The 12,439-nt window shown below is 46.2% G+C and overlaps 1 protein-coding gene across 3 annotated transcripts in view; it reads left to right on the top strand.

Moving 5' to 3' along the window:
* LOC144692336 (peroxiredoxin-1-like) overlaps positions 1–12,439 on the top strand; it is an 82,830-nt gene that overhangs the window by 8,617 nt on the left and 61,774 nt on the right. For 2 of the 3 annotated variants that reach the window (XM_078561057.1, XM_078561060.1), the window contains exon 2: positions 9,289–9,405. In XM_078561057.1, the coding sequence (XP_078417183.1) occupies positions 9,300–9,405 (106 nt within the window). In that variant the 5' untranslated portion in view covers positions 9,289–9,299. Of the gene's footprint in view, positions 1–2,468; positions 2,626–9,288; positions 9,406–12,439 lie in introns of all 3 variants that reach the window. The other variant, XM_078561059.1, reaches the window with a different exon arrangement.

The raw sequence follows: 12,439 nt of genomic DNA, 5'->3' as shown, positions 1-12,439 counted from the left end.
TGTCAGTTCTGCCATTAGTTTCATGAAGACAGCATTTCATTGTTGAAATGCATTGAATTCTGTGAAGTTGCTGTATTTGCATGGTACATACAAACTAAATGTGCCACAGGAGGTAAAGTCTCGTCATTACAAGTGCTGACTTAAATACTGCCAATCAACCTCTGGCACCAAAAGCTAGCTATTAAAAGTGTGGAGTCTCATCTCTTTAGATATTAATTGTTGAAGATTTAAAAAAAAATAAAATTAAAAATTTATTTTTCTTTCTATATCTTCTCTCTTAATCCAATCTTTATCTCCATTTCATTTTTGGTACCTGATTTCACAATGAATTCATTCTAATTTATGCTTCCTTCTCTGTCGTTCCTTTGTTTATTTCTCAATCTTTTGATCTGATTGGTTAAAGAGAAACACAGTTTCTCCTGTTCATTCAGGCCCCTGATGCTCTTTCTCCCTCATTGTTTCATTAGCAGCTTTTACTTTTAGCAGCTTGCAATGCAAAATGTAAAGACAACATGCAAATGCAAGTCTAACAGCTGTTAAATATCCCACTACCATGAAATCTGGGCCAATGCCATAGGATCTTGTACATCCGATGGCATCCATTTAAGGTATCATCGGAAATAACACCTTTGATCATGCAGATTAATTACAACACTGGAGATTATGACCTGAACTTTTGAGTCATCGGCCGAGCATGATTGGCGGGACTGCAAGCAGATGTGAAATCCGCTCCCGCCTGCAACTGGCTCTCGACAGCGATTATGCGCTGACTGGCCAACTAACTATTGGCCAGCGTGAAACTCGAAATGAGAGAGGCTCAACGCTGTGAGGGGTGCCAGGAAGAGGGCTGGTGCTGGAATGATTGCATTTGCGGGTGGGGGTTTAAAGAAGCTCCCTGAAGCTGTTATGCTTGGAGGAACTGTGTCAGAGAGTTGTTGTAATCTTTAAAGGGGCAGCAACTGTGGTGAGATGCTGTGCAGAAAAGTGTGGCTGGGACACTAGTAATGTTTTCTGGACCCGGAACCCATGCCATATGTGATGGAAACGGCCGGAGCCATTTGGCCCCTCACTTTTTGGATGACTGCCTGCGGTTTCTATTGGAGGGTGTGTGTGAACGTCGGGAGATGTTGCTGCTGTGAGACGGAAAGAAGGAGGCCTCCACTTAACGAAGAAGGCATGGATGGAGGTGGCATCTCTGGTCAGTGGCTGTGATGTAGTCAGAAGAACCTGGGCGCAGTGTAGGAAGAGGGACAATTACCTTCTGCGCTCTGCCAGGGTGAGTATTGAGATCCCGTGTAACCGTGAAATGGTGTTTGTGTGCGCTGCACTTGTTGGGGCTCCCAGGTGTAAAGCTCTGAGCTTAATTTGGCACATCTTCCTATGCCCTTAAAGGCTGCATGTGAGTAGACAAGCTGGCTGTCCCGTATGGAAGGGTGAAGTCCCGCAATGTGATGGGCACTGTTAGAACTGGGATGGGAGGAGTGCTAGCCTCACTACTCCACAGGTCGCAACGGGTGCCAATGTTTAATTCACTCACCAAAATGGCCAATTATTTACCTTGCTACTGGTAGACCCAGAATAAAAGAGACTTTAACTAGGCTTCTTTTAATAAATGCCAAGTGATTGATTTATTATAAAACAAAAGTTATTTTTGAAACAAGTTGCAAGAACCAGTTAACACACTATTTGTAACCTGGAAGTGTAACTATCTAACTATCTATCCCTTTTAAAATTCCCCAGCGAACACGCACACACATACAAATAGGGTCTCTGCAGAGATGGGCAGTTGAAGAAAAGACTGTAAAAAAGGATAAAGTTTGCAGGGTTTTGACACTGTTGATCTGGAGCTCCCTCATGTGAAGACAGATCTCCAATCCCAGTAGATGCCTGGAGGTTCTCACCAACGGAGCTTTGGTGTGGGGGTGAATAAACCTGGATCAACCTTCTCGTCTCAGCCTCACGGGTTCCTAAATACATACAAGTTCTATTGAGATGAGGATTCCTAGTTGGATACTGACAATCAGTGTTTCAGATGAGGCAAGGAGAGTGCGAGCTGGGCACTTTCCCCCTTCTTAGTTCATTCCCAACAGTGTTCAAAAAAACAAGTTCAAAATATAAAGCTCATCTTAGATGATTTCCGGTAAATTACCAGGGCCTTTGCCTTTAAAACAGTTTTTCTCAGCCATTAAAGTAATTGCTGTTCAAATAAGCAAATAGCTCCCCACCTCAGGTGCCTTGCAGGTCTGGTGATTTCTTGGAAAATGCATGTTTGCTTACAGTCCAAGGTGAACTTATGACCTTTTAAGAAAAACAAATGCCCAAATAATGCAATGTCCTTACAAATTTTAAAAGAAAATACCTTTCTTGAAGATATAGTTGTAACAGTACCTAAACCTGCAACTTTGTGGGGGAGGATGGAATGTCCTGGCTTGTAGAGGGGGGCTAATGAAAGCACTATTTCCTTACAGGAGAAAAGGAGTCACAATGCACAGGAGCGAGGACAAACTGGTGGTGGTGTCGCTAATCTGGCGTTGCTAACTCTGGCGGAGGAGCAGATCCTGGAGATGGCATGTGACCGTGGAGCGAAGTCCACTGGTCGCGAAAGGGCAGGGGTTTCAGAGGAGGGTAAGAGTCCAGTGGACGAGGAAGAGATTGGGGGAGGGTATAAGAGATCTAGGGTAGCGGTTGTAAGGCTGACAGATGTAATCCCCTAACGCCTTATGCTCATCAACTCAGAAGTCTTTGCTTGGCCGGATTTCCAATCTGAGAAACTACCAGAATGCATGTACTCTGATTCATAAATGCTGCTGGAGCCCTACATATGTTTTCCCTCTCTCAGGTGGAACATCCTCAAGACTGCAGAGTTACCTGGAAAACCCTCCTTTGACATTAGAGGATGATCTACAGCCAGATGCACCCACGTCACATCCTTTCTCTGCACCATGCACCAATACAGATACAGGCATGTTGGGCATGAGTGTTCTGGAGCAGATGGTGGTGCACAATGGTCACTGCTGGCCAGCATGAAACTCGCACTGAGAGAGGCTCAGCGCTGTGGAGGGTGCCAGGAAGAGGTTGGGTGCTGGACTGATTGCATTTGCGAGCGGGGGTTTAAAGAAGCTCCCTGAAGCTATTATGCTTGGAGGACACTAGTAATATCTTCTGGACCCAGAACCCATGCCAAATATGGTGGAAATGGCTGGAGCCAATTGGTCCCCGCTTTTCGGATGACTGCCTGCAGGTTCAATCGGAGGGTGTGAGTGAATGTCGGGCGATGTTGCTGCTATGAGAAAGAAAAAAGGAGACAAAGAGTCCCAGGGCACCCAGAATTGGAGGATTGCAGGAGACCAGGACGATGTTGAGCCCGAGGCAGATGATGAACCTCTGGAAATGTCTATAAGGTGGTAAATTCTGAATGTCCAGCAGGATGCACAAGAAGATTGGCAGAGATCCCTGAGGGAATGCATGCCATGGTCTTTGTATTGGAGGAGTCTATGTGGAGGTTGAACACTGTGATAACCTACAGCTCTAAATGCACATCATCCTTCATAGAGAGTGGCAACATACATGGAGCAGCAGCTCCAGGAACTCAAGCAGGGGGTTTTGGGGTTGCCTTAAGACCTGTGACCCCACACAGTGACAGTGACCTGCAAATGTGAGAGGTGGATGAGGCACCTAGTGATTCTGCTGACGTCTCGTCATCTCTGGTGAGCAGGGAGGTTCAAACAAATCTCATGTTGGCAGACAACCTGCAGCTCCATGCATCCTCTCATGGCTCCTCTCAGGGCGCTGCTGATGATGGCAGGAGCTCCTCTGCCCCTTTGCCAGTGACCATCGTATCTGAGGAGACCGCAACGACTGAAGAGTGCCCAGCCATGGCGCTGGGCTCTCCTGCCCCAGTGGGGGCCCAAACAGCTCTCGGCAACTAGAGGACGGCCGCCGAAGTCATCAAGGCCAACGAGGCATCAGAGTCAGCAGCCTGCCTCCAATGCAGCTGCCGATGAGGGGGAAACACCAAGAAGTAGTGCTCGTAAGGGGAAATTTAAGTCACTATGATTACAGAAGAGGTTTCACAGGTGAATCATGCGTCATTGTCACTTGTGTACTGTTATTTGTGTATGTCACAAATCACTAGTAAAATTTGACATCATGTCAAATGGCCTTATTGCACTGTATGTCATAGTTAGGGAGAAGGCCTGGAAGTCTTGTGTAAGACATCGATTGGGCAGCAAAGAGGATGGTGCCAGGAAGGCCTCATTAGCTCTGAGCAAGGTGGTGGTCTGATTGTGAACATTTGGGCTTCTGACATTGGAGTCCTACTGGAAACTTCTCTGAATCAGGGCCTCCCTGGTCTCCTTGTCTCATATATGTTCCCTCATTGCTGGATCTTGTTCATCAACCTGAGGCTGATCAGGCTCCTTCTCAGATTCAGTGCTGGATTTATCCTCAGTGGCTTCTGGAAGATCATTGCTGTCTTCACCCTCCATCTGCTCCCCCCTTGAGAGAGCCAGATTGTGAAGGGCACAGCCATAAGACATAGAAGCAGAAATTAGGCCATTCGGCCCATCGAGTCTGCTCCGCCATTCAATCATGGCTGATAAGTTTCTCAACCCCATTCTCCCGCCTTCTCCCCGTAACCTTTGATCCCCTTACCAATCAAGAACCTATCTATCTCGGTCTTAAATACACTCAATGACCTGGCCTCCACAGCCTTCTGTGGCAATGAATTCCATAGATTCACCACTCTCTGGCTAAAGAAGTTTCTCCTCATCTCTGGTCTAAAAGGTCTTCCCTTTACTCTGAGGCTGTGCTCTCGGGTCCTAGTCTCTCCTACTAATGGAAACATCTTCCCCACGTCCACTCTATCCAGGCCTTTCAGTATTCAGTAAGTTTCAATCAGATCCCCCCTCATCCTTCTAAACTCCATCGAGTATAGACCCAGTATATAGTTCCTCATATGTTAAGCCTTTCATTCCTGGGATCGTTCTCGTGAACCTCCTCTGAACTCTCTCCAGGGCCAGCACATCCTTCCTGAGATACAGGGCCAAAAATTGCTCACAATATTCTAAATGTGGTCTGACCAGAGCCTTATAAAGCCTCAGCAGCACATCCCTGCTTTTATATTCTAGTCCTCTCGAAATAAATGCCAACATTGCATTTGCCTTCCTAACTACTGACTCAACCTGCAAGTTAACCTTAAGAGAATCCTGGACTAGGACTCCCAAGTCCCTTTGCACTCCAGATTTCTGAATTCTCTCCCCATTTAGAAAATAGTTTATGCCTCTATTCTTCCTACCAAAGTGCATGATCTCACACTTCCTCATGTTGTATTCCATCAGCCACTTCTTTGCCCATTTTCCTAACCTGTCCAAATCCTTCTGCAGCCTCCCCGCCTCCTCAATACTACCTGTCCCTCCACCTATCTTTGTCATCTGCAAACTTAGCCAGGATGCCCTCAGTTCCTTCATCTAGATCATTAATGTATAAAGTGAAAAGTTGTGGTCCCAACACTGACCCCTGTGGAACTCCACTAGTCACCAGCCGCCATCCTGAGAAGGACCCCCTTACCTCCACTCTCTGCCTCCTGCCAGACAGCCAATCTTCTATCCATGCTAGTACCTTGCCTCTAACACCATGGGCTCTTACCTTACTGAGCAACCTCCTGTGCGGCACCTTGTCAAAGGTCTTTTGGAAGTCCCAAGTAGATAACATCCCATGGCTCTCCTTTGTTTAACCTACTCGTTACCTCCTCAAAGAATTCTAACAGATTTGTCAGGCATGACCTCCCCTTGATGAAACCATGCTGACTTTGCCCTATTTTACCATGCACTTCCAAGTATTCTGAAATCTCATCCTTAATAACGGACTCTAAAATCTTACCAACGACCGAGGTCAGGCTAATCGGGCTGTAATTTCCCGTCTTTTGCCTCATTCCCTTCTTAAACAGTGGGGTTACATTAGCGATTTTCCAGTCTTCTGGGACCCTCCCTGACTCCAGTGATTCCTGAAAGATCACCACTAACGCCTCCACTATCTCTTCAGCTATCTCCTTCAGAACTCTGGGGTGTAATCCATCTGGCCCAGGTGATTTATCCACCTTCAGATCTTTCAGTTTTCCTAGCACCTTCTCCTTGGTAATGGCCACCATACTCACCTCTGCCCCCTGACTCTCTTGAACTTTGGGGATGTTACTCGTGTCTTCCACCGTGAAGACTGACGCAAAGTACCTATTCAGTTCCTCCGCCATTTCTTTGTTCCCCACTACTACTTCTCCAGCGTCATTTTCCAGCGGCCCAATGTCCACTTTTGCCTCTCTCTTGCCCTTTATATATCTAAAAAAACTCTTGCAATCTTCTTTTATATTACTGGCTAGTTTACCCTCATATTTAATCTTCTCCCTCCTTATTTCTTTTTTAGTTGTCCTCTGTTGGTCTTTGTAGGCTTCCCAATCCCCTGGTTTCCCACTGCTCTTCGCCGCATTGTATGCTTTCTCTTTACCTTTTATGCTGTCCCTGACTTCCCTTGTCAGCCATGGTTGCCCCGTCCTCCCTTTAGTATGCTTCTTCTAGGGATGAATTTTTGCTGTGTCTCCCAAATTACTCCCAGAAACTCCTGCCATTGCTGTTCCACTGTCTTTCCTGCTAGGCTCATCTCCCAGTCAATTCTGGCCAGCTCTTCCCTCATGCCTTTGTAATTGCCTTTATTCAACTGTAATACCGTTACATCTGATTCCAGCTTTTTCCTCTCAAATTGCAGGGTAAATTCTATCATATTATGGTCACTTCCTGCTAAGGGCTCCTTCACCTTAAGCTCCCTTATCAAATCTGCCTCATTACACATCACTAAATCTAGAATTGCCAGTTCTCTAGTGGGCTCCACCACAAGCTGCTCCAAAAAGCCATCTCGTAGACATTCCACAAATTCCTTTTCTTGGGATCCACTACTAACCTGATTTTCCCAGTCTACCTGCATGTTGAAATCCCCCATGATCACTGTAACCTTGCCTTTCTTACACGCCTTTTCTATCTCCTGGTGTATCTTGTGCCCCACTACCTGACTACTGTTCGGAGGCCTGTAAGTAACTCCCATTATGGTTTTTTTACCTTTGCGGTTCCTCAACTCTACCCACACAGATTCTACATCATCTGACCCTACGTCATTTCTTGCTATCGATTTAATTTCATTTCTTACTAACAAAGCAACCGCACCCCCTCTGTCAACTTGCCTATCTTTTCGATAGGATGTATATCCTTGGATATTTAGCTCCCAGTCCTGATCCCCTTGCAGCCATGTCTCCGTGATGCCCATCACATCATACCTGCCAATTTCAATCTGCACCACAAGCTCATTTACCTTATTTCGTATACTACGTGCATTCAGATACAACACCTTCAGTCCTGTATTTCCTGTCCCCTTTCTCATTGTCGTCCCTTTATCTGATGTGCTTGAAGTTAGATTCCTAGCCCTTTCCAAACACTCTGTCCTATTTTGTGTTCTGGAGACTTTAATAGCCTCTCCTGGGCTCTCCTTTCTTTTCAGTTTTTTCATAATTTTCCATGAAGTTGAATCCACCCCCCCACACGCTAACCTGCTGCTTTGTTTCCCATTAGTCATACTTGTTGGAGTTTTACCCTTCCCTCCCCCCCCACTTTCTAGTTTAAAGTCCTGTTGGCCACCCTATTTACCCTTTTCGCTAGAACATTGGTCCCAGATCGGTTCAGGTGGAGACCGTCCCAACGGTACAGATCCCTCCTGTTCCAATACTGATGCCAGTGCCCCACGAAATGGAACCCCTCTTTCCCGCATCACTCCTTTAGCTACGTGTTTACTTCCCTTATTCTCGCGTCCGTATGCCAATTTGCACGTGGCTCGGGTAGTAATCCGGAGATTATAACCCTTGAGGACCTGTTCTTTAATTTAGTTCCTAGATCCTGATAATCCCCAAACAGGTCCTCTTTCCTATTCTTACCTATGTTATTTGTCCCGACGTGGACCACAACAGCTGGATTCTCCCCCTCCCTCTCCAATATCCTATCAAGCCAGTCAGGGATGTCCCTCACCCTGCCACCGGGCAGGCAACATACCATGCGGGACTCTCGATCCTGCTTACAAAGGATGCTATCAATTCCCCTAATTATAGAATCCCCTACAACTACCACTTGTCTTTTTGCTCCCCAGTCTTGAATGGCCTCCTGTGCCACGGTGCCGTGGTCAGCTGGCTCATCCTCCCTACAGCCCTGTTCCTCATCCGCACAGCATCTCGGTCCTGAGGGCAGACTCTGTTATACTGTCTGCAGCTCACTGGCCTCCTTTGCCTTCATGCCCTCTTCTCATCTGAGGAGGTCCCAGCAGAGTACAGAATACCCAAATCAAACTTTATGCTTGCAGTGGGTTGACCTAAAGTATGAAGGGGCCTGAGTGTAGAAAGCCTCTGCAAAGATTTAAACTTCCTAAAGTTATGTAAATGAACATTAATTCAAAAAATGAACTATAATCCACACACACACAACTTAATTTAATACTCCTACCTCCTGACGTCTCCATTCCTTTTGGGCCTTATATCCCGCCCTGGATCTAGAATGATTAAAAAACCTGCCTGGCTGATTGGTCTGTGCACCAAGTGTAAAAGCGCACGGTCCTCTCAAAATGAGGATCGATTGCATTTTTAATGGCTTTATTTGGCCCTTTAATTGCTGGCGGTAGCACTTCTAATATTCGCACGGGTCCGTCAACTAAAATATCGTGAGGTGGCACATGATGATGTCTGGAACCCCTTCTGGAATCCCTTCACGCTGCCTCGTGACTGCCACGTGCCCGCATGGCAAACATAAAATTCAGGCCTATGTTTCTGGATTAGGTTTGGCCATGTGATTTTCTGATTAAAATACAAAAGTGGAACCACTGAACTAAATTGACAACTCAATTTTCATCTGACCAATTAGATCATTTTTAAAAGTTAATCTGTACTACTGGGCTATCACACTTGCTAGTATTAATGGAGCACTGAATTCCTGTGTTTAAATGTTTGCGGTGGTGACTATTAAGACAATGGCTGGGATTTTCGGGCGGGACCGGAAATTCTCGCTGAAAGTCATTGGACTTTTGGCCACCTCTCCAAATTTTCTGTCCTGCTCATAACATTTCCCGCCACGGGTGGCTCTGGAAAATCCCGGCCTATAACTTAGATTTAAACATTTATATACTAGGCGATAAAGGTCGTTCAGAGTTTAAAATAATCTGTTTGAGTAATAGAATCTGCCTATAGTTTAAAAGTAATTCTTGTTTCAGATTGATTCAGAATGACTGCTGGAAAAGCTACGATTGGGAAGCTAGCCCCTGATTTTGATGCCACTGCGGTGATGCCTAATGGACAATTTGAGCAACTCAAACTGTCAAAATACAGAGGTAAGAATAATGACAGGGCTTTAGGTAACATTATAAAACCATATTACAAAGGTTTAAAATGTCCTTAAATTTTATAATAACTTGACAAGTTGGGTGGATTTGTATGTGGGCAGGGGCAGTTGTTTAAAAGGGCTGAAATTCTTGATGTGTTGGGAAGGCAGCAGCAATCCGCTGACTTCTGGTTTTAACCTTAGCATGATCTGCAGGACGTGGGAAACACCCAATGGGACAGGTGGGTTTGGCAATTATAGGATTTTAATTGAAATCGCCAAGGGATGGGAGGGTATGTTCTGAAGCATATGGAAAACCATGGTGGAGCTGTTGTTTCAGTGTGTAAAAATCCAAATAATTGTTCCTTTAACCTCAAAGTCTGGCTGTAAAAGCCAGTAAACGGGTTACCTGAGCTGTGGAACTAACCAGTGTCAACGAGGTGGGAGCACAGTAGGACTCATTGATCAATGAAACTGAAAGGTTGGAAATCTTTTAAACAGTGAATAGCCTCTGCATAGCCTCTTCCCTGCCTTTGAGAGCATGCTGCCACTGCTTTACAGGTGATATCCAACTTTTTGAAAGTCACTTCACCTAACTTGGGCTTTGTCCACTTGATCTGCACTTCTCTGCTGTCAGCTTTGGAAGAAGCTTGTGCAGTTATATAATGGACCTCTGATGAGGGACAAGAAGATCAGCCACACCACCATCACCAACTGTAGTTGTCTTCTCCTGAACCACATGCCACTCCATAAGACGGGGGGGATGGACGCAGCTCTAGTTCATGGTAGAAGGAGGCGATACCCTTAGCAAAGGGAATTCAGACATAGGATCAACTTCCTCAACGTGATGGAGCAACAATGCCTCAGGAGACTGAGGCTTTTGTGGCAGATCATTACTGACATTTGCAGCCTCCTGGAATAAGATCTTGCAAGAGGGCCAGGTAGGCATGCATTACCAGTGGCAGTCAAGGCCAACACAGCCCTGAATTTCATTGCCTACATCTCCTTCCAGGATTCTGATGACATTTGCAAGATTTAACAACCTGCTGCCCACACATATACCCAGGTGATCAATGCTATGCTTGCCAAAGCTGCCATTTATGTGCACTGACACTGATGAAACCAGTCACGCAGGGGGCTCTCACATTTGCTGCAGTAGCTGTATAGCTACAGGAATGCCACTGTTGTCATCCTCTGTCCCTTAATTCGAGGATTTTGTCCAGGGGTGTGGTGCCCTGGAGTGCCGCTCTGGCACCTCCAACTAGGGCCTGGAGAGTGGGGTGCAGATGGTTCAAACACTGGGGACTAGGGGGGCCCGGCTTAGTGTGTTAAACAGAGTTCTCATCACCCACACTGAGTGGCCAGAGCTTCGGACCTGACAGAGTGGCTTAAAAAAAATCAGTCTGTCAGGTCAATTTCACTCATTGCTGCTCTGCTGCTGGGGAGGTTGGGGCATGGGGTGGTGAGTAAGGGCATGTCTAAACTGAGTTCTTTAGCTCCCACTGAGGAAAAGACAACACAATGACTTTCACAGGGGTGTCAGTGGAGTTCTGAAAAAACTCAAACAACAGATCGCAAAGTTTAAACAGAATTTGTGTCAGGTATGGGGATGAGATTGGGAGGGGGAGGGGAGGGTGTTAAAGTGGTACTTAGGATGGGTTTTGGGGATTGAAGGGGAATCAGGCAGGGGCAGATGAACAAAGTTCTTTCACCACAAACCCTTTAAAGCTGGTTGAACTAGTGCAGCATTTGGATATTGTTTGAGGTTGAAAAGTTGAGCAGCAGTGGGTACCAGCGATCCGGAGCTTGGGGCTTATCCAGATCACTCACTGGGAAACCTGTTGGTCCAGCTTTTGCTGCTTTTCTGGGGCGGGCTTTTCCTCACTAACTCCCTCTGTTACCATTTGGTAAACTGTCCTTTTCTCCTTTGATAATTTCTTCTCCGCTACCCTCAGCAGAATCATGGCTATAAATGTTAAAACCTGCCTGTTGTGTTAGATTGAACTGATCTCTGTGTTTTCAAACATTTCACAAGTGAGAACGCTGTGACCGAGTTTGACGGAGCTGGACTGCGGCCTGTCTTTCCCCCTCCTCGGTTTCATGGCCATACCAGAAGTTGCCTCCAAAAAAAAAATGCATTTCTATTAGCACCAATCAGGATGACCCTAAGTACTCGACAGCCAATTAAGTTCTTTTGGAGTATAGTTACTATTGTTGTAAACGTAGGAAATAGATTGGAGACTTCACATTGACAAATTTTAGACCGAAGATTGGGAGGATATCGATGGAGAGGAGGTTAGTTAGATGGTGGGGAGAGGGAGGGGGAATATGGGGGGAGGGGGGTGCGGTTGTTGGGGAAGTTGGGTGGAGAGATGGGGAAGGGGCTGGAGGGGGACATTGGAGGGATGCTCAGTGGAATCTACTCCATTAGTTGTCCGACTGGATTTTCAATCTAAGATTGGTATTGATTTTAATCCTCACTGCCTCCAATATTGAAGCTACTTGTCTCCAGGAGTAACACACACAGAGGGATTTGGATCATTGATGGCAACAATCAGAACCAGAGGGAAATTCTCTCGCAACTATGTGGAGTTGTGTGACTTGTGATGCAGAGGCGACTGGAGTCGAGTGAATTCTGCCTGTGTTATTATATGGGGCACAGGGGCAAGTTTGGTCACAATCTCCTAGGGTTTGAGTTCAGGCTGGACGGTAAGAGTTGGCCGGAATGTCTGGAGCTCGCGGTGTGGCTGTGAATCCGGAGCCTGGGGAGGTTAAGAGGTGGTGGAAGGAAGGTCAGACCCAAGGTCCCAGGCTTCATGCTGCTGCTGCTGAATGTTTCTGAGTCAATGTGCAGCAGCAGTAACCCTCCTGTACAGCTCCCTCATTGTAAAAAAAAAATACAGACCGTACAACTCCCTGCACACAGCTTTCTCATAAACAGGCATTTCAGGGTCTTTGAGGCTCAAGATTCCCAGGATCTAAAGCAGCATCAATATCCCCAAGCACCCTACTGCATTTGCTTACTGAGCATTAATTCCTTGGCT

The sequence above is a fragment of the Cetorhinus maximus genome, chromosome 17 (assembly GCF_964194155.1).
Source record: "Cetorhinus maximus chromosome 17, sCetMax3.hap1.1, whole genome shotgun sequence".
Taxonomy (NCBI): Eukaryota; Metazoa; Chordata; class Chondrichthyes; order Lamniformes; family Cetorhinidae; genus Cetorhinus; species Cetorhinus maximus.
The sequence above is the reverse complement of the archived record's forward strand: the minus strand, read 5'-3'. Positions and strand labels throughout refer to the sequence as shown.